General features: G+C 40.1%; 1 protein-coding gene across 1 annotated transcript in view; it reads right to left on the bottom strand.

Annotated features, from left to right (window-relative positions):
- KCNH3 (potassium voltage-gated channel subfamily H member 3) overlaps nucleotides 1-19402 on the bottom strand; it is a 148647-nt gene extending 129245 nt beyond the window's left edge. Inside the window, exons 1-2 of the mRNA XM_082244360.1 lie at nucleotides 19148-19402; nucleotides 13257-13370 (exon numbers count right to left, since the gene is read on the bottom strand). Of these exons, the coding sequence (XP_082100486.1) occupies nucleotides 13257-13332 (76 nt within the window). The 5' untranslated portion in view covers nucleotides 13333-13370; nucleotides 19148-19402. The remainder of the gene's footprint in view (nucleotides 1-13256; nucleotides 13371-19147) is intronic.
- Between the last annotated feature and the right edge of the window lie 1344 nt (nucleotides 19403-20746).

The raw sequence follows: 20746 nt of genomic DNA, 5'->3' as shown, positions 1-20746 counted from the left end.
TCAATTGGTTTCAGTATTAATTACAGTAATAGGAAGCAGAGGGGTAATATAAGGACACTGAATTTCAAAAGAGCCAATTTCCCTAAACTGCGCTCGCTGCTAGAAAATATCAATTGGGATAGAACCCTGGAAACAAAGAACACGGAGGAAAAATGGGAGTGATTCAAGAGCATACTAAACAGGGGGATTGGCCAGTGCATTCCAAAGAGAAATAAATTTAAAAGAGCAATAATAAACCCTGGATGGCTAAACTCCAACATAAAAATGTATATTAGTGCTAAAGAAAAGGCCTTCAAAAAATACAAGACTGAGGGGTCATTGGCAGCATTTAAGCATTACAAAGAGTGTAATAAGAAATGTAAAGATGAAATCAGGGTGGCTAAAATAGAACACGAGAGACATATAGCGGAGGAGAGTAAAAAGAACCCCAAGAAGTTCTTTAAGTATATAAACAGTAAGAAAGCGAGGCCAGAACACATTGGCCCCATAAAAGATGATAAAGGAAATATGGCCACTGAGGACAGAGAAAAGGCGGAAGTGTTAAATAATTTCTTCTCTTCAGTCTTCACAAAAGAATCGGGGGGCTACACGAACCCAGCTTGTAAGGCCGAACTAAATAATACACCTCAGGAAGTGCCGCCATGGCTAACAGAAGATAGACTTAGAGCTAAACTAGAGAAACTTAACATAAATAAATCCCCGGGACCGGATGGCTTGCACCCGAGGGTTCTTAATGAGCTCAAGAAGGGGCCGAGATATATCCCGGGTAACTATAGGTCAGCCTAACATCTGTAGTCTGGAAAATTTTTGAGGGGATGTTAAGGGACCACATACAAGACTTTAGTAATGAAAACGGTATTATAAGTAGTAATCAGCATGGATTCATGAAAAATCGTTCTTGCCAAACCAATCTATTAACCTTCTACGATGAAGTGAGCAGCCACCTAGATAAAGGTAAGCCTGTGGATGTGGTGTATCTGGACTTTGCAAAGGCCTTTGACACCGTTCCCCACAAACGATTACTGTACAAACTAAGGAAGGTAGGTATGGACCATAAGGTGAGTACCTGGATAGAGAACTGGCTCCAGGGGAGAGTACAGAGGGTGGTGATTAATGGGGAGTACTCGGATTGGGCGGGTGTGGAAAGTGGGGTCCCCCAGGGTTCTGTCCTGGGACCAATCCTGTTTAATTTGTTCATAAATGATCTAGAGGAGGGGATATTGAGTACAATCTCAGTATTTGCAGATGATACTAAACTAGGCATGCCAATATCTTCTATGCAGGATGTGGAAACCTTGCAAGCAGACCTGAACAAAATAACGGGGTGGGCAACTACATGGCAGATGAGGTTTAATGTTGATAAATGTAAAGTAATGCACTTGGGGGCCAGAATCCAGAAAGCAAGCTACTCACTAGGGGGGGAACCTCTGGGTGAGTCTAGGATGGAAAAGGACTTGGAGGTACTGGTTGACAACAAGCTTGGCAGTGGCATGCAATGCCAAGCCGCCGCAAGCAAAGCCAACAGAATACTGGGTTGTATAAAAAAGGGGATTCACTCCAGAAATAAAGAGATTATTCTCCCACTCTACAAGACTCTGGTCCGGCCACATCTGGAGTATGCTGTCCAGTTCTGGGCACCGGTCCTCAGGAAGGATGTGCTGGAACTGGAGAGAGTCCAGAGAAGGGCAACAAAAATAATTAGGGGAATGGAGGACATCAGCTATGAGGAAAGACTACAAGCACTGAACCTTTTCTCTCTGGAGAAAAGACGATTGAGGGGGGATATGATATCAATGTACAAATACTGTACTGGTGACCCGAGCATAAGGAACAAACTATTCAGAGTAAGGAGATACAATAAGACACGTGGCCACTCACTAAAACTAGAGGAAAGGCGGTTTAACCTTAAAGTGCGTAAGGGGTTCTTCACTGTAAGAGCAGTAAGGATGTGGAATTCTCTTCCACAAGCAGTCGTATCAGCAGGGAGCATCGATAGTTTCAAAAAACTATTAGATGGACACCTTAAAGACCACAACATACAGGGGTATACAATGTACGGTTAAAAGCAAACACACACACGCATCATAGGTTGAACTGGATGGACTGATGTCTTTTTTCAACCTTACTAACTATGTAACTATGTAACTATGTAAGGAGGAAGCAGCGGAATCATATAACTGACAGAGTTTGGGAGTGAGAATTTGATGGAACTCTTTATAGTATTCTCCTGTAAATCCGTCTGGGCCCAGCGATTTAAAGTTTGGTAATGAATTAATAACTTGGGTGATATCCTGAATGGTAAAGGGGGAATTAAGATCCGCTAGTTGTTGTGGAGTTACAGACAGGAGATTAACTTTTGCTAGAAATTCCTGGATTGCATTAGGCGTGGGTTGATAAGAGGAGGGGTAACTTTTAATAATATAGAGGTCCCCATAATACGAGTTGAATGCATCAGCTATTAGTTTGGGTTTGAGCAGTTTTTCTTGTGTTCTGGGGTGATATATGTACTGGATTTTGGATTTAATTCAGTGGCCTTTTATGCGCTGAGCCATTGCTTTGCTCGCTTTGTTGCTCGTAGAGTAAGTGGTAGCTCTCTATTTTTTATAGCTATCGGCGTACCTCTCTAAAAGTATTGACCTAAGTTCCTGGTGGAGGGACAACTTATTTTGGGACTCAGTGGATTTTATGTCTGCTGTAATTTCATCTATGTGCTGCATTCTCCTCCTTCTCTCCCTAGCACCCAGTTGAATAAAAGTACCTCTTAGTACAGCTTTATGGGTGTTCCACACGACCATTGGACCAGACCCTGGCGTTGCAATAATGGAGAAAAATGAATCTAGTTGCTTTTTGACGGATTCTACATACTTTGGGTTTTGGATAAGATATTTATTTAATCTCCAAACATAGGGGTTGGGATGGGGCGATTTAGAGGTGATGGTAATGCTGACCGGGGCGTGGTCCGACCAAGTGGCCATGTGAACCTCTGATTCTACCACATTCTGAAGAAGCCATTTATCAGTTAAAAAAAAGTCAATACGTGAGTACGTGCCATGACGCGGGGAGAGAAATGTGTAGTCCCTCTCCATTGTGTGATAGCACCTCCACACGTCATATAAATCAGTAGACATTATAAAATTGCTAAGCAGTGACACATGTCGCTTTGAGGTGGCAGAGGAATCTAGTTCATTGTCTGGGACCAAACTGAAGTCGCCGCAAATCAAAAGATGGCCTTGTTGTAGATTTTTCGCCTTTTTAACAACCTTCTTGATGAATGACATCTGATGTTGATTTGGTGAATACAGGGTGACAATGGTATATTGGACATTGTCAATAGAGCACAGCAGTATAATGTAACGGCCCCCGGGGTCTATGATATCGCTATGCAGCTGAAATGAGACTTTATCTCGTACAGCAATAAGGACTCCTCTTTGCTTCTTTTCGAAGCAGGCTTGGAAGATAAGGGATTTTTTTTGTGTCTACATGTAGGGGTTGCTCCTTGGGCAAAATGTGTTTCCTGAACACAGAGAATGTCACTGTTTAGAGAGATGGCAGTGTTCCACAAGGAAGCTCTCTTGGCTTACAAAAGACATTTAAGCAGGGAGAAGGGTAGCGCGGCTTCAGCTCCAGTCCCAGTCCCAGAAGCCAACTCTTCAGTGGAAACGCGTCGGGTGGAGCCAGCTATTGCAGCCAGCACTGCTATTCGTCACGGACCGCACTGCTTTTATCTGAGCATTTGCTGTTTATCTACGGATGTTTGTGTTTGCCTTTCTTATATTTCAATAAAATACGTGAGTAACGCACTATTAGTTCTTCCCTTCTTTCCATGGTGGTTTTTCCCTTTGAAATTCCTATTCCCGGAAGTTTCCGGACCCATGTAGATAGGAAGCTGTCTGATTCATCCATCCCATTGGGCACCATACCATCTCTGGCCAATCAGATATTGTATTCCCTGGTACCACAGCTTTGGCTCATTTCTCCCTAATTTGTGGTAAGAGTCCATCCTCATCACCGGATGTCACCATCACTATTGCACTATTGTTTTAATATCACGTTATTGGATTGATTATTTGGTAAGAGGCTATTTGAGCACTTTCTACACACGCCAGTGCAATCCCAGCAGTTGGATCTTTCTCACCTGTGACTTTGGGCAATTTTGGTTCACCTTTACTTTCAGATGAAAGAGACTTTTTCACTATAGAAGGATATTTTTGCACAGTTTGGACTATTGTTTTTCATTCATTTGTCACATTGGATGCCATGTCATTTTTTGTTTGTTTTTCATAGAAGAGCACTTTTATAACCTATTATATATATATATATATATGTTATAATCCTTCCCAACATTTATACACTTCACAGTGCTGCTTTTACATCATTTATATTGGTTCGCGCACCTTTTTTTCTTTCATTTAGGTCCCTCCCCTCTCTTCTGGGAACTTCTTTCCTTGCTACAAAACTGAAGTACTTCCTGTATGGGAGGGGTTATATAGAGGGGGACTTCCTGTCTTTTTTGGTTTACCTGTGCCCATTCACCTATAGGTGGCGTATAACCCAGTTAACCACTTTACCACCGGAGGATTTTGCTGTCTTACGTCTGGGCCACTTTTTGCGATTCGGCACTGTGCGACTTTAACTGACAATTGCGCGGTCATGCAACGCCGTACCCAAACAAAATTGTTGTCCTTTTTTCACACAAACAGAGCTTTCTTTTGGTGGTATTTGATCATCTCTGCAATTTTTATTTTTTGCGATAGTAATAAAAAAATGCGACAATTTTGAAAAAATAACAATATTTTTCTACTTTGACAGTTAAAAAATATCCAATATATTCAATTTTTGTCATATATTTAGGCCAAAATGTATTTAGCTACATGTCTTTGACAAAAAAATTCTCAATGAGCGTATTTTTAACCGCTTTAAGACCGGAAGATTTTACCCCATTCCTGACCAGGCCATATTTTGCGATTCAGCACTACGTTACTTTAACGGACAATTGCACGGTCGTGCGACGCTCCAAATTAAATTGATGTCCTTTTTTTCCCCAGAAATAGAGCTTTCTTTTGGTGGTATTTGATCACCTGTGCGATTTTTACTTTTTGCGCTATAAACAAAAAAAGAGCGAAAATTTAGAAAAAAGAACAATATTTTTCACATTTTTTTATATGAAATTCCCCCCAAAAAATGTAAAAATCTAAATTTTTTAACATTTTAGGCCAATTTGTTTTATGCTACATATTTTTGGTAAAAAAAAAAAAGTCGCAATAAGCGTATTTTGATTGGTTTGCGCAAAAGTTATCGCTGCTACTAACTACGGGAAATTTATGTCATTTTTTATTTGTTTTTTTTTTTTAACTAGTAATGGCGGCAAACTAGCGGCGATCTGGGATTTTTTTTTGCGGGACTGCGACATTGCGGCGGACAGATCGGACCCTTGACTGACATTTTTGACACTTTTGGGGGTACCAGTGACATTACTACAGTAATCAGTGCTATAAATATGCACTGTTACTGTAAAAATGACACTGGCAGGGAAGGGGTTAACTTTTATTGGTGATCAAGGGGTTAATGTATGCCTGGTGCTCACTAACGTGTGTGGGGGGAGGGGACTATGTGAAACAGGCACAGATCGCAGGTTCAGCTATGCTGAACCCTGCAATCTGACCCTGCCTGTCACTTAGGAGATCCGCCCGCTTTGTTTACACAAGCGGGCGGATCTCCACACTCGATCCCCGACGATCGGGGAAGAGCAGCGGTGATCACCCCCGCTCCTCCCCTGGCCCGACTCCCGCTGTGACTGAATACAGCAGGAACGAGCCTCCGGCGGCGCGCGCGCGCCGCCAAGGGAGGGGAATGTCTGGTGACGTAGGTCTACGTCGCCAGACGATAACGAGCCACTGTGCCGCAGTAGCAGCACAGTGAGCAGTGTTAAAATGGTTAATAATTAATATGACCTGCTCTGTGTTCTGTGATGTACTCAAGAAATGGATTTTACAGGTAAGAATGTAGGAAAAATCCAGTTTTTAACTTGGATTAATGTGAGTGTGTAATGATTTAATGTTTTTTTTTATTTTTTTATAAAGCGTGTGTGAAACTTATTACACTAGTGGAGCTTTCCCCTTTCTTCCCACACATGAGCTGTTTGATCCATCACTTATAAGTTGGAGATTGTCACTGATGAACTTTTAACCCTTTGGTGTAAACAGCTGATTTGCCAAACATGAGAATGTTAGGCAAATCGATCCAGTGAGTCTAAACCTGATGGTGGTGGCACGTGTTCAAGTGGTGTGGTGTGAAGATTTGATAATGCTACATAACTGGAGAACTATTAAACTGTACCTCTGGCATACTTTGGAGTTGTACATAGACTTGTATATTAATTTATTATAGTGTTGTACCTTTTTTTCATCAAAATCCCTTTGGGTGTTATTTTTGTGTGAAATAGTCTTTAAGCATTTGCATGATTTTTTAATATTATATGCATGCACTGCAATATTTTTATGCAATTGATCTATGCACTTAGGTAGGTTATCTACCTACTGGAATTTGTGCAGGTGATGTTTATTTTGTTTTTATGTTATTTGAAAGTGGCAGCTAGCCAATAATTGACACAGTTCACTATTTCATTCTTTAGTACTATTTTCATCATAATTTCTGTGGTACATTGATGGGATTGGTGTTTTATGTTCATATAGATCACAGATCCTGGGGTCATCAGTTGAAAAAACAAACACAGTTGAGTACTGTCTGTGATACTTTTTACCTGCGCTAACATTCAAATTTCCACGGCAAACCTTCGAGGTGTACCCACTTTTAGTAAGGTCCGAGCAGTACTGATACACAAAGTTTTAGCAGAAAATATATTCACCAGGAAGATTTAGTCAGCATGGAATGTTTGGAGAATGTCATATTTACTGCTTTATAAAAATACTCTTGAAATTGAAGAAGTATCTGATCATTAGAAAGTTGATGAAGAACCTTATAGTTCAGAAAAAGTCATTGTGAGGCAAGATGCCTTCCTACACACTGATAACTTTATGAGTTGATCTGCACCTTGCAAGGAAATTATCTCCAGAGCTTAGTGAATGGGGTGAAACTCTATTGACTTCCATTATCCAATCATGTGCTGCTTTTCTATTTCCCTTGCATGTGATTGAGTATTTTTTCCATAGAAAACATTTACTGCATTCACTGAATTCTAGGGAAAATGCTTGTGCAAAGTAAATAGTCTATTTGCCTTTAGTACGACAACGAGACACTGGGATTTGTGATTTTCTCTGATCAACCAATCATGTTCTAATGCCAATAGGCAGTAACCCTACAGAATGCTCTCTATTGCCCATTGATCCTAGCTAATTTACAACTGTTTTGGGAAACAGTTAAATTGGTAGGTTTAGTTCTGCTTTAATGAGGTGGGGGTATTGACTTTTCCTTTTTAAAAAATAAATTGTTTAAGATAAACGTAACGTTTATTTTAAAGTTTAGACATACTTTGGGGTCCATGTATAAAAATTTCCCCACAGACACAACAAATTAATCCTGTATTGTTTGTAATCCGAATATCTCCTATGATCATAGTGGTCATAATGCAGTATTTTTTTTTTTTTTTTTATTGAGGCATTTCAGAAAAATATTGCATAATAGCCACTAGATGGAACTAATAATAATAGGAAATAATCACATATCATAATATATCGGAATCAGAAACAATATGGCGATGATTCATTGTGCCTGTGTGAATACTTAAGACATCAATATGGCAAATTTTTATACAAAGACTCTAAAATACGTAATTTTATATATACATATGACTGGACTGGGCTGTGACAACTGACAGTCAGCCCCACACACTGCAGCTATCATTTCCTTGCTCGCTGGCCTCAAACGAGTTATGCAGAGCAGCTTCAGAAGATGAGGGGTGCACCTAGCTTTGTAAGAGATTGTGGCTACAGGTTCCAAAGTTACTACCATCGCCAGAGAACAGGAAGAGACTTCACAGCTGATTGCATGTTTGGGTAAGATTAACATAAAACAGAGTTGCGCTAATAAATTATATTGCACATATTTAATAGTAGGAAAAAAAACACAAAAAACTATAAAAAAAAGGCCCATATAAATAGTCCCAATTAGTAGGGTCTCAATTATGTTATGTAATTCACAGTCCAGAGTGACACAAATCACCGTCCACCACCAAATATGAATGACCACCAGAAAAGACCACCAACACAAAGACAGTATAAGTACCAGCTTACCAGCAGTACTGGACCTCCTATTACAGGAGGCCAGGAGTGCTGTTTACCCCGCCAGGGCCTTGTAGTGATATTCCTATGGATATTCCTGCTATATAGTAAACTGGGCATCCAGTAGCGGCTTCCTTGTGGAGAGGCTCAAAGACAAGACAAAAAGGATGCTCAAGAGTGTGAATACAAATTTCATTTATTCAAAGATATTAAAATCACACTTACATAAGAGCAAGTCATGAATGCATAAAATTCCTCCTGCCGGCATCTAAAACACATCACTCGCGCTTCCAGGACTTGTAAAAGCACAATGACGTCAGCGCGTCGTCTTCCCTACGTGTTTCGTTATAAATGACATCGTCCTGGGGCACAGGTGACACACAACGTTATCGCTATAAATACCTGAGCCGCAAACCAAAACTTGATTCGAGTTCAGAGTCTTTGGCGGAGCCAAATCAACCTCTAAGTATATAGTACTTCAGTGAATAGCAGTCTCAAGATGGAGCATAAATAACAGTTGATCTGAACTCTAATAGTTGGGTGAGAGGCTGCTGGCCACAGTAGCAATATCTTTCTTCTAAAGAGAAGAGCCATTCTAATCTGGGTTTTAGTTTGGAGATTTTCACCCATTTACTGTTGGAATACAAAATTTATACACAGGACTCTAGGACCCAACACTAGCCAATGTCTATTACCACACAGGTCAGTCAAGGAGGGGGGTGTGGCAAAATCAAAGACATTTAGCCTCTAAAAGAGTATCACCTTTATTTACGCTCTCCCTAGAATCAGGATCCATGTGCCTGGTAGGGTTTGGGTCCAGAAATACTCGGTTTACACATTTGCTTTACTTTGTGACTGTTTACTGTTGTTGCCATTTTTGCTGCCTTGTTGGGTGTATATCCCAAATAAAATTTTCTACATCAGCTTTGGTGTTAGAGGGTGTGACATTTCTGGGAAGGGTTATTGCCATCTGTAATCAGGTCAGGAAGGTCAAGTGTATGTGCATGCCTGAAGATCTGCACGGAGCATTTTGTGGGTCAGTATACAGTCAGGACTGTGCATGCATTTGTGTGTGTTCGCTAATATGCAGGTGCATTAGCATGAATTAGCCTGCACTTCCTAGGCTGGCTTTTGGCACCCAGTGACCTATTTCAGACCTAACATACGGTGATGTATTCCTGTTGATTCTTTTGGTGGACTATTCAAATACAGTGGGCCAGCTTTTTCGGAAGCTTCATTCTTCAGCCCTGTCTCTTAATTGGTTAAGGAACATATGGATCAGGGGACATTTTAGTTTAGGAAGAGATATATGATCCTGGGCGTTGGACTGCCTACATTAGCCCGATCCACATCGTCCCATTCATGAGACATATTTATTGGAGTATATGGTATGCATGAGAGTGAGTGCGGGGCCCATTTTTAGTCTGTTTGTGTGAGACAACATTATCCACATTGGTTTTTAGTATATTGGATTTTTGGGGATCCTTGGATCCCTATTTTTGACTGCATGAATTTTTGCATATATATTTTTCCAATAAAGTCTTTTCATTAATTATACTGTTGCATGTTCTCCATATACAACTCTTTCTCCTCGGTAAGGGTGGCCCCACGGGTCTCCCTTTACACATGTTTACTGATTCTACATCAGTTGTGGAGGTACCCCATCTCATGGATGAATACGGTGTGTAATTTATACATATATCTCCCAAGTGTTAAGGTCACGTGTTGTTTTTATTTAGTAGCACTGCAACCCAAGCCCATACATTTTTGTAATAGAAAAACACAGGATAAACGTGTGTTCAGTCTAAACTGTCAGAGATTATACCTTTCAAATTGCTTCAGAAAAACTCATCTATACTTTGTAAAATAATTAAAATACTTCCTTACACTAAAATTACTATTGGTTGTAACAATTCTCCTGCCACCTGAACCATACTGAAATCGTATATACTGGATAGCAGGGTTCCAAGGTCAATAATATATTAGCAGTGTAAGAAATTATCACTCAGGTTGATGGTAGTGCATATTTTTAGAACATTTTCTATACACAGTATAATTAAAACGAGAAAGTAATTATCTTTATACAGACAAGCTATTATTTAAATATGCTGTAATCCAAACAAAGGTATTGATAGGGTTCTAAAAGACCTTTTCCAACCCAGAAATCTTCAAGAACAAAGAACCGCAAACGTATTACACCAAGTGGTGGGCATTGTCACAGTGGGTGGGTTTATTAATGCAAAACTAAACCACCCATTTAAAGGCTAAGTTCACCTTTTCCAGAAAATAGCCTATGCAGTCAAGGGGCCCTAGTAGATATTAGAAATGTGCACAGCTTTGTAAAATGGCCATTCATTTATTTTTTGTTTTACCTATATGCCATTTGGGTCACCTCAGAAGCCTGGCAAAAGAACTCCTAGTTAGCAACCCCTACGTTCTGACTCGTTGTTAGTAATTGAAAACCGTTAGATGCTTATTCCCAAGCACTGCAGATTTGAAAACCAACCATTTTGACATCTGTGCAATACGTTGGGATGTGGGGGTTGCTAACTAGGAGTTTATTAGCCAGGCTTCTGATGGGACTCAAATGGCCTACAGGTAAAACAATAAAATGAATGATCTTTTTTTACAAAGCTGCACAGATTTCTATATCTACTGGGGCCCTTTGGCTGCATATATACTGCCGCAGGGCGGCCCGGCTGGGCAAAATCACATACATGTTTTTGGGGGCACGCACGCACCACCGGAGCGCTGCTCCACAGCGGGAGCCAATCAGCAGGTCTGGCGGCCGCAATGGCCACCGAGCCTCCATCGTTCATTGGGCAGAATGACAGAATGGTGGTCTGCCTATGTAACAAGACTGACTGCTGTTCTATCAGGAAGGAAAATAGAGATCTTGTGTTTCAGCTAAGCTCTCTTTTCCTCTAGAAAATCAAGTCCCTCTACAGTTAGAAAGCAGTCCGTAGGAGCACACTTTACCCCTTGAACATCCCTAGTGTTAACCCCTTCCCTACCAGTGTCATTTATACAGTAACAATGCATATTTTTAGCACTGATCACTGTATTAGTGTCACTGGTACCCAAAAAAGTGTCAAATTTGTCCGCCGCAATGTCGCAGTCCCGCTAAAAATCGCTGATCGCCGCCATTACTAGGAAAAACAAAAACAAAAAAAAAGTCCATAAATGTATCCCAAAGTTTGTAGACGCTATACCTTTTGCGTAAACCAATCAATATACGCTTATTAGGATTTAAAATATGTAGCAGAATACATACTGGTCTAAACTGATAAAAAAATATAGATTTTTTAATTTTTTTTTTATTGAGAATGTTTTATAGTAGAAAGTAAAAAATAATGTTTTTTTTTTTTTTTTTTTTTAAATTCTGGTTCTTTTTTGGTTTAAAGCACAAAAAAAAAAAAAAAAGCATAGATGATCAAATACCAGCAAAAGAGCTCTATTTGTGGGAAAAAAATTACATCAATGTTATGTGAGTACAGAGTCGCAATCGCGCAATTGTCAGTTAAAGCAACGCAGTGCCATACCACAAAAAATGGCCTGGCCATTAAGGGGGTAAAACCTTTTGGAGCTGAAGTGGTTAAAGCTGCTCTGCTCAGCGCACATGAGTTGCCCAGTCACCTCAATAATTCTGCAGCCATCATCTCTGTATGCTGCATTGACCAGTCACCTTCAAAATCTCTTACAGTAACAAGCATCTCCCCCTGCAACCGTCATTGTCTAATCACCTTCAAAATCTCTTACAGTAACAAGCATTTCCCACACAAATGATCTGTTGTGCTGTCATGGCCACTTCTGTCCTGGACTACAGATTGTGGTGGTGTGAAGATGCAATTTTAAAGGAGCAGGAGGCATGCATTCTGACCATGAATGGCAGAAGATGAAGATGCCCCAGATGATGTCCTATGGGATGAAATGTGTTGGACCTACGCACGCAACATGGTCACGCTTCTTTGGAGTTGGAACTTTTGCTATACAGCTTGAAATTGTGACTTTTTATGTGCTTACCATGTGAGTAAAATGTGTATCATGTGTTTACGTTAAAGTTTTTAGCCGATTTACACTATGCGGCTTTCCTTGCTTTGATTACATGTGGATATTCGATTATACAGCATATATGGCCACCATTGTTTCTACTAATTTTGGAGAGAAAGCCAGTCTGACATATTGGAAGCAATGGGTGTGAACTGAAGTGTTTATAACAGCCGAATCAGACTCTGTAGTGGGGTCATTTCAGTCTGGTAAGAGTGCATTTCTTACACATGGTGATGGCTCACGTGGTGACTACATTTATGGAATAACATGACCTTCACACAATAACAATATCAGAGCTCTGAGGAAGGGGGGACACCCCCTGAAACGTGTAAGCTACATTTGGAGGTATATATCCCACTACGGTTTGCATCAGTGCAAAATGCTCAGTGGAGACTTCCGTTGGACTTACAAATTTATTTTCGCCTGTCATTTCATCTACTTTGTGAGTATGATGTATATGTTTTTATCAAAATAAATTGTTACAAAGGTAATGCGCTAGGCTGGTGCGCCCTCTGTATTTTTTCACTTTAGAGACATGTTTTCATGTCTATTTATTGATAGTAGTTGATATGACGATACCTTATTTTGCCGATAATGCCTGCTATTGATATACTGAAATCACCCACCTGCATTGTGGGACTTTATCTTATCTCCATCTTGATATTATTGTTTGGATACAAGTTTTATACTTGCTCTTTTTTTTTTTATCCAACCTTAATAAAAACATTGAAATAGAACCCAAAGTCAGTTAGCAATCATCCCCTATCCATAGTTCTGACTGCTTTGAACTTATGAGGGATAAAACAGTTACTGTACCCATTTGTTCTTCACACTGTGTTAGATTAGCTTGAGAGTGTCTCTTTAACACTTGCTCCAACCTATCTTAGCTTGAACTTCTGTTAAAATTAAAGACATTTAACAAATAATAATAAAAAGCACAAATATTCCAATAATATGTATACTACTCACGCGTTCCATCGAATCTGGTCGCTATGGTATCTAAGAAAGTATTCTGAGGAGCTAGCAGCCCTCTCATGGCTGGCATTTCTCTAGTTTTCACTGATGACACTCTCCGAGATTGGGCTGCATAGAGAAAATACACAGTACTATCATTAACGTGCAAGTCTGCCTGTCAAAAGCTATTAGATAGTGGAATCCAGTGTTTATCTGTCAGCGGTGGGGCAGGCAGCCTGTCATTTTTGCCATATGATCGCCTGTTTTTAAAGGCAAAGCTTGGTCTAATAACCCGACTGTAAACTGTTACCGTGAAGACAGTAATTACTGTGTTATTATGGAATGTAAACAGCATGGAATATAAACTTCTAAATTATATCTATGTGCCAGTTTTGTCAGCCTTATCATAGGGCTAGTTAGTGCCAGCAAATCTGCGATTTGACGCGAATAGAGCGGATTTAGGTGAATCAGGTGCTTTACAGAAAACTTAATATCTGATTTTAAAAAATTGAATTGGTTCATTATTTTTAATGATTTGAGCAATGAGCCCACATTCACATTGGTCTGTTTTGACAAGCGATTTGACATGTCAAATCTGAGCCAATTGCCGGCAATGGCACCGTCCGAATCGGTGCGACGCCAACTTTGCGGCGCCGCACCGATTCCCAAAAGTAGTTTCTGTACTACTGTTGGCGAATTTTGGTTGCAAATTCAATAGATATCTATGCAGGAACCTGCACAGATGTCTTTGAAATCGCCCCCCAAAGTCAGACTGGAAATGCCGGTTTGAAATCGTGCGAGTTCAGCTGAACTCACACAATTTTAAACCGCCCTCAGTGTAAACCTAGGCTTAAAGTGCATCAGAGAGATATATTTATAGGGGCTATTTTATTCGAAATTATGCAATCAACCAGCATTCATGATGCACTTACTTTGACAATTACATATTTAAAAAAATAAAATAGTATCTGAGTCCAGCTTCCATCCTTGAACTGACATGTGTAGCTCTCCAAAATGTAAAAAATAAGTAGTAGGGGCAGAAAGTTTCTTTGTTAAGCTAAATTTAGCCATTGATAATGAACAATTTTCCAATGGTTTAAATATGATTTTGCCTTGTTCCTGGTGATGTAAATAAACATACCCCATGTAACTAAAAAAAATAAATAAAAATAAAAATGTAACAAATTGAGCTGCTACAGTAAATCTTTTATTCTTTCTTTTTTCACAGTAGTACAACAAAGTTTAATATGATTATATAATAGGATAGTAAAATGATTGGCGTTAGGCGCCAATATACCTGCGCAAATGGATAAAAGTGCAGCTTCAAATTAAATATAAATGTGCATAAAAAGCACATAAACCAATATATATGTAAATGCACATATGTTGGTGTGAACCAAAGAATTGGTGTGAACCAAAAAATTGGGGAGCTGCAGCTCAATCGTGAAAAAACGTGAGAATAATAAATGATACACCTAAAGTGTACTAAGCCACGCTCACCTAAAAGTGCAATGTGCAATAAATAACAACAACCTCTTAATATTAAGGTGCATATAGTACAAAGTGCATCAATAAGTGCAAAACCAATATTTGGAAGATAAAACACAAATAAATGACGATAAAGTGCTTAGCCAGATAAATATTGCATCAAATGGTTTTAAAAGGTGCATATAACCAATATAAAGTGCATCAATAATCAGTGAATATGTGAATCATAAGTAAAGTCCCATGCACCAATGAATAGATAAATAAATAAATATAAATGGTGCAGTCTCCAAGGGATGATTCTTCCTCATGAAACAGATCTTCACTCCCTTCACCACATAGGCACCCGGTGTGTGGGAATGCTTACCAGAAAGCACCGACCCCTTAATTACAGGGGGTCAATGCAAGCAGACTGATATCAGAGTGACCAGAATCCAAATGAAAGATCAAGCCCTCCTCGAGTATCCACTCCACAAACGCCTGTATGACAAATAAACTTCACACTCCTCCGCCACCTCACGCTCCTCAGCGATATAAAAATGAAGGAATGGCCAAAATGGTGAAGTACGTTCAAACAGTTTATTTAGAAATAAAGTGGACACACTTACATCATAGATAGATATATGGGCAAACAACACAGGATCCGAAATAGACACGAGTGGTTACCGCTTCCCTTATTCAAAACTGCATCAATCGGTCCCGGAAATGGCAGAAAATCAGCGTCCCTTGAGAACGATGGCCTGTGAGCCGACGAAACTGGTCGGGAGCATAGGAGCGCAATCACGCTGTTTTTCTGCCATTTCCGGGACCGATTGATGCAGTTTTGAATAACGCGGGAGCGGTAACCACTCGTGTCTATTTCGGATCCTGTGTTGTTTGCCGGTATATCTATCTATGATGTAAGTGTGTCCACTTTATTTCTAAATAAACTGTTTGAACGTACTTCACCATTTTTGCCATTCCTTCATTTTTATATCGCTGAGGAGCGTGAGGTGGCGGAGGAGTGGATTCTGGTCACTCTGATATCAGTCTGCTTGCATTGACCCCCTGTAATTAAGGGGTCGGTGCTTTCTGGTAAGCATTCCCACACACCGGGTGCCTATGTGGTGAAGGGAGTGAAGATCTGTTTCATGAGGAAGAATAATCCCTTGGAGACTGCACCATTTATATTTATTTATTTATCTATTCATTGGTGCATGGGACTTTACTTATGATTTACGTATTCACTGATTATTGATGCACTTTATATTGGTTATATGCACCTTTTAAAACCATTTGATGCAATATTTATCTGGCTAAGCCCTTTATAGTCATTTATTTGTGTTTTATCTTTCAAATATTGGTTTTGCACTTATTGATGCACTTTGTACTATATCTACCTTAATATTAAGAGGTTGTTGTTATTTATTGCGCATTGCACTTTTAGGTGAGCGCGGCTTAGTACACTTTAGGTGTATCATTTATTATATAATAGGATAGGGCTAGAGAAAGTATGATGTGCAAAGTGAAGCAAACCACAGCACAAAAAATGCAGAGTGTAGTAACCCACAATATGAGGTATGCAAAGTGAAATAATCCACAGCATTAAGATATGCAAAGTGCAAAAACCCACAACATTAAGGTATGCAGAGTGCAATGTGTGCAAAGTGCCGTAAACCACAGCAAGATGGTGTGCAAAATGCACAGCATCCAAGTGTATGAAAACCCTCACCTTGTAAAACAACTCATATAATTGAAAACAGAAATGAAAGGCAAAACATTTGTGTATAGATACCAAAAAAAGAACATTATAAATACCTTTTTCTCCTCTTTTTCATAAGTGATCACATTCCCTCTGTTCTCAGCTGCATAAGAGCTGAGGGGAGGAGAAGGAGCAGCACACTGATCTTCCCAGGGGGGAAGGGGTGTCAGGACAAGTCTGAATATTGGAGGAGAGTACACTGAGTTCCCAGCACAGCTAGAGAACTGACTACGCTGTGTTCTCCTGCTTAGTGTGGTCAGTTTTTATAGGAAAGCAGTGGGACTGGCAGAAACACCAGAGATTTCACACAAAGGAAGCCATACAAAGAGCACAGGATACTTTTTTTTATACAAGTACATGGTACGGTAGGCACATATCAGGAATATGATATGTTAGGGTAACATATTCTTTAAGGTGTGCAAAGGGCAGCAACCAAAAGCATGATAATGTGAAAAGTGCAATAATCCATAGCATTAAGGTGTGCAAATTGCAATAACCCAGAGCATTAAGGTGTGCAAGGTGCAATAACCCAGAGCACAATTGAGGGCAAAGTGCAGTAACCTACAGCATGATGGTGCGCAATATGCAATAACCCGTAGCATGATTGTGTGCATAATGCAGTAACCCGCAGCATAGTGATGTTTCGTGAAAAATGCAGTAACCCACAACATGATGGTGTACAAAGTGCAGTAAACCACAGCATGGTGACATGCAAAGGGACCCACAGACTGATGGCGTGCAAAGAGAAGTAACCTATAGCATGATGATGTAAGTGCAAAGTAAAGTTACCCAGTAGGTGCAGTAGCCTACAGCACAATGGTGCGCAAAGTGCAGTAACCTACAGTGTGATGACGTATGTGCAAAGTGCAATAAAACACAGCACGACAGTGCACAAAGGGCAATAATCCATAGCATGATGATGTATGTGCAAAGTGCAATAACACACAGCATAACAGTGCGCAAAGTGCAGTAACCCACATCATAATGACATGACGTATGTGCAAAGGGCAATAACCCACAGCACAACAGTGCGAAAAGTGCAGTAACCTACAGTATGATGATGTATGTGCAAAGTGCAATAACTCACAGCATGTTAGGGCGCAAAGTGCAGTAACCCACAGCATGAGGACTTATGTGAAAAGTGAAATAACCCACAGCACGATAGTGTGAAAAGTGCAGTAACCTACGGCATGATGACGTTTGTGCAAAGTGCGATAACTCACAGCACGATAGTGTCCAAAGTGCAGTAACCTACAGCATGATGACGTTTGTGCACAGTGCAATAACTCACAGCAGGACAGTGTGTCAAGTGCAGTAACCTACAGCATGATGATGTTTGTGCAAAGTGAAATAACCCACAGCACTATAGTGCGCAAAGTGCAGTAACCCACAGCATGATGATGTATGTGCAAAGTGCAATATCCCACAGCATAACAGTGCGCAAAGTGCAGTAACCCACATCATAATGAAGTATGTGCAAAGTGCAATAACCCACAGCACAATAGTGCACAAAATGCAGTAACCTACAGTATGATGATGTATGTGCAAAGTGCAATAACTCACAGCACAATTGCACGCATAGTGCAGTAACCCACAACATGATGACGTAAGTGCAAAGTGCAATAACCCACAGCACAACAGTGGGCAAAGTGCAGTAACCCACATCATGATGACGTATGTGCAAGTGCAATAACCCACAGCACAATAGTGCGTAAAGTGCAGTAACCCACAGCATGAACACGTATGTGCAAAGTGAAAAAATCCACAGCACGATAGTGCTCAAAGTGGAGTAACCCACAGTATGATGATGTATGTGCAAAGTGCAATAACCCACAGCATAACAGTGCGCAAAGTGCAGTAACCCACATCATAATGAAGTATGTGCAAAGTGAAAAAACCCACAGCACAATAGTGCATAAAGTGCAGTAACCCACAGCATGATGACGTTTGTGCAAAGTGCAATAACTCACAGCACGATAGTGTGCAAAGTGCAGTAACCCACAGCATGATGACGTTTGTGCAAAGTGCGATAACTCACAGCACGATTGTGCACAAAATGCAGTAACCCACAACATGATGATGTATATGCAAAGTGAAATAACTCTCAGCATGATGGTGTCCAAATGTAAACAAAGAATGTTGATGTTCAACATGTAGTAACCCATAGCATGGTAACATGCAAAGCACAGTAACCCATAGCATCATGGTGTGCAAAGTGCAGTAACTCACAGCACAATTACATATGTGCAAAGTGCAGTAACGGTATCAAAGCAGAATCTTTTACCAGTTTAGAACAGTGGAAGCAATTTAGGAAGATGTGACATTGGGGTTAACTACACTTTGCATTTTTTTTTAAATGTCTGTATATGCAAAATTTAGCATTAAAAGTCATATAAAAGTAATATAACAGGTGAAATGTTGTACAGCCAAAAAGCGAAAATGTAACATCCTCTTCTTCATATACACAGTAAGGTGCATGGCATTCTGGTAAGTCAGCTAACAGTTATTCCGAGATAGTGTAAGGATGGAAAAGTGTAAAACCTTTTCAGTGCCTTTCATGCTGAGCAGTGGATGTCACGATAAGCCTAAAGTTAAAGCAGCAGTGAAATGTGGAAGTGTAATGTGAACAGAAGGAGGCATGTAATAGGTGTGACACTCAGCATCACCTGCACCTTCTCACCTGATGTCCATCTTCTATGAGCAGAGGGAGGATCACCACTTGACTCTTGTCCCAATGATCACAAAGAAATCTTCTTTGGGAGTTACAGCCACCCCCTCCCACCTGAACTTCTGTATCCAAAATCCTCATCTCCCTCCTCTACGCATTCCTGCCAGGCTCCTGTAGACTGCTTGAGAACTGATTTGCTTTTATTCTCAGCTTGAAGTTTCCATAGTTACTGACACACCCGCTTTTCTTAAAGAGACAATACGGTGATCAGCAGAAGAGACTAATTATGATACTGGGACTCGCTTCACGCTCTACAGTACACATCGGAGCTCGGCAGAGTTGTTGGCAGTAAACGAAATGAAATTGACATTTTTGCCCAAGAAGCTATGTCTATACATTGAAGAGTTTTCCTGCAGAAAAATATCATTTTAGGTTTCCCATACAACAAAGTGATTCTCCAGATCTTTAGCATTGCTTGTGATAGCTGAGCCATTTCTGATGCCCTAGAGGCAGTCGAAGGTGCTCAAAATAGATTTTTCAGCTTGTGGGAATACACTGGACAACAAAGATTTTGCTTCTTGAACCCTTTTTTAAGTATATTAAAGATTTTGGCCTCTAATCATGAGAATAACCTGTAATTTGACTGATCATGTATCATTTTATAGACATCCACCATTTTTCTAATTTGCAATACCTGTTGGCTAAGCTGCACACATAAAAGAACTATGCAAAAACTTGGCACTTGTAAGGTAAAGCTGGATACACACTATACAACTTTTGTTGTTAGATTTCCTTTAGATTTACCTTCAACTACAGCTGCAAGAAAAAGTATGTGAACCCTTTGGAATGATATGGATTTCTGCACAAATTGGTCATAAAATGTGATCTGATCATCATCTAAGTCACAACAATAGACAATCACAGTCTGCTTAAACTAATAACACACAAAGAATGAAATGTTGCCATGTTTTTATTGAACACACCATGTAAACATTCACAGTGCAGGTGGAAAAAGCATGTGAACCCCTAGACTAATGACATCTCCAAGAGCTAATTGGAGTGAGATGTCAGCCAACTGGAGTCCAATCAATGAGATGAGATTGGAGGTGTTGGTTACAGCTGCCCTGCCCTATAAAAAACATGCACCAGTTCTGGGTTTGCTTTTCACAAGAAGCATTGCCTGATGTGAATGATGCCTCGCACAAAAGAGCTCTCAGAAGACCTACGATTAAGAATTGTTGACTTGCATAAAGCTGGAAAGGGTTATAAAAGTATCTCCAAAAGCCTTGCTTTTCATCAGTCCATGGTAAGACAAATTGTCAATAAATGGAGAAAGTTCAGCACTGCTGCTACTCTCCCTAGGAGTGGCCGTCCTGTAAAGATGACTGCAAGAGCACAGTGCAGACTGCTCAATGAGGTGAAGAAGAATCCTAGAGTGTCAGCTAAAGACTTACAAAAGTCACTGGCAAATGCAAGCATCCCTGTTAGCGAATCTACAATACGTAAAACACTAAACAAGAATGGATTTCATGGGAGGATACCACAGAGGAAGCCACTGCTGTCCAAACAAAACATTGCTGTGAAGTATGGTGGTGGGGGCATCATGGTTTG

This window comes from Pelophylax lessonae (assembly GCF_965119305.1).
Source record: "Pelophylax lessonae genome assembly, chromosome: 2".
In the NCBI taxonomy this organism is placed as follows: Eukaryota; Metazoa; Chordata; class Amphibia; order Anura; family Ranidae; genus Pelophylax; species Pelophylax lessonae.
This window is presented reverse-complemented; position numbering and strand designations above follow the sequence as displayed.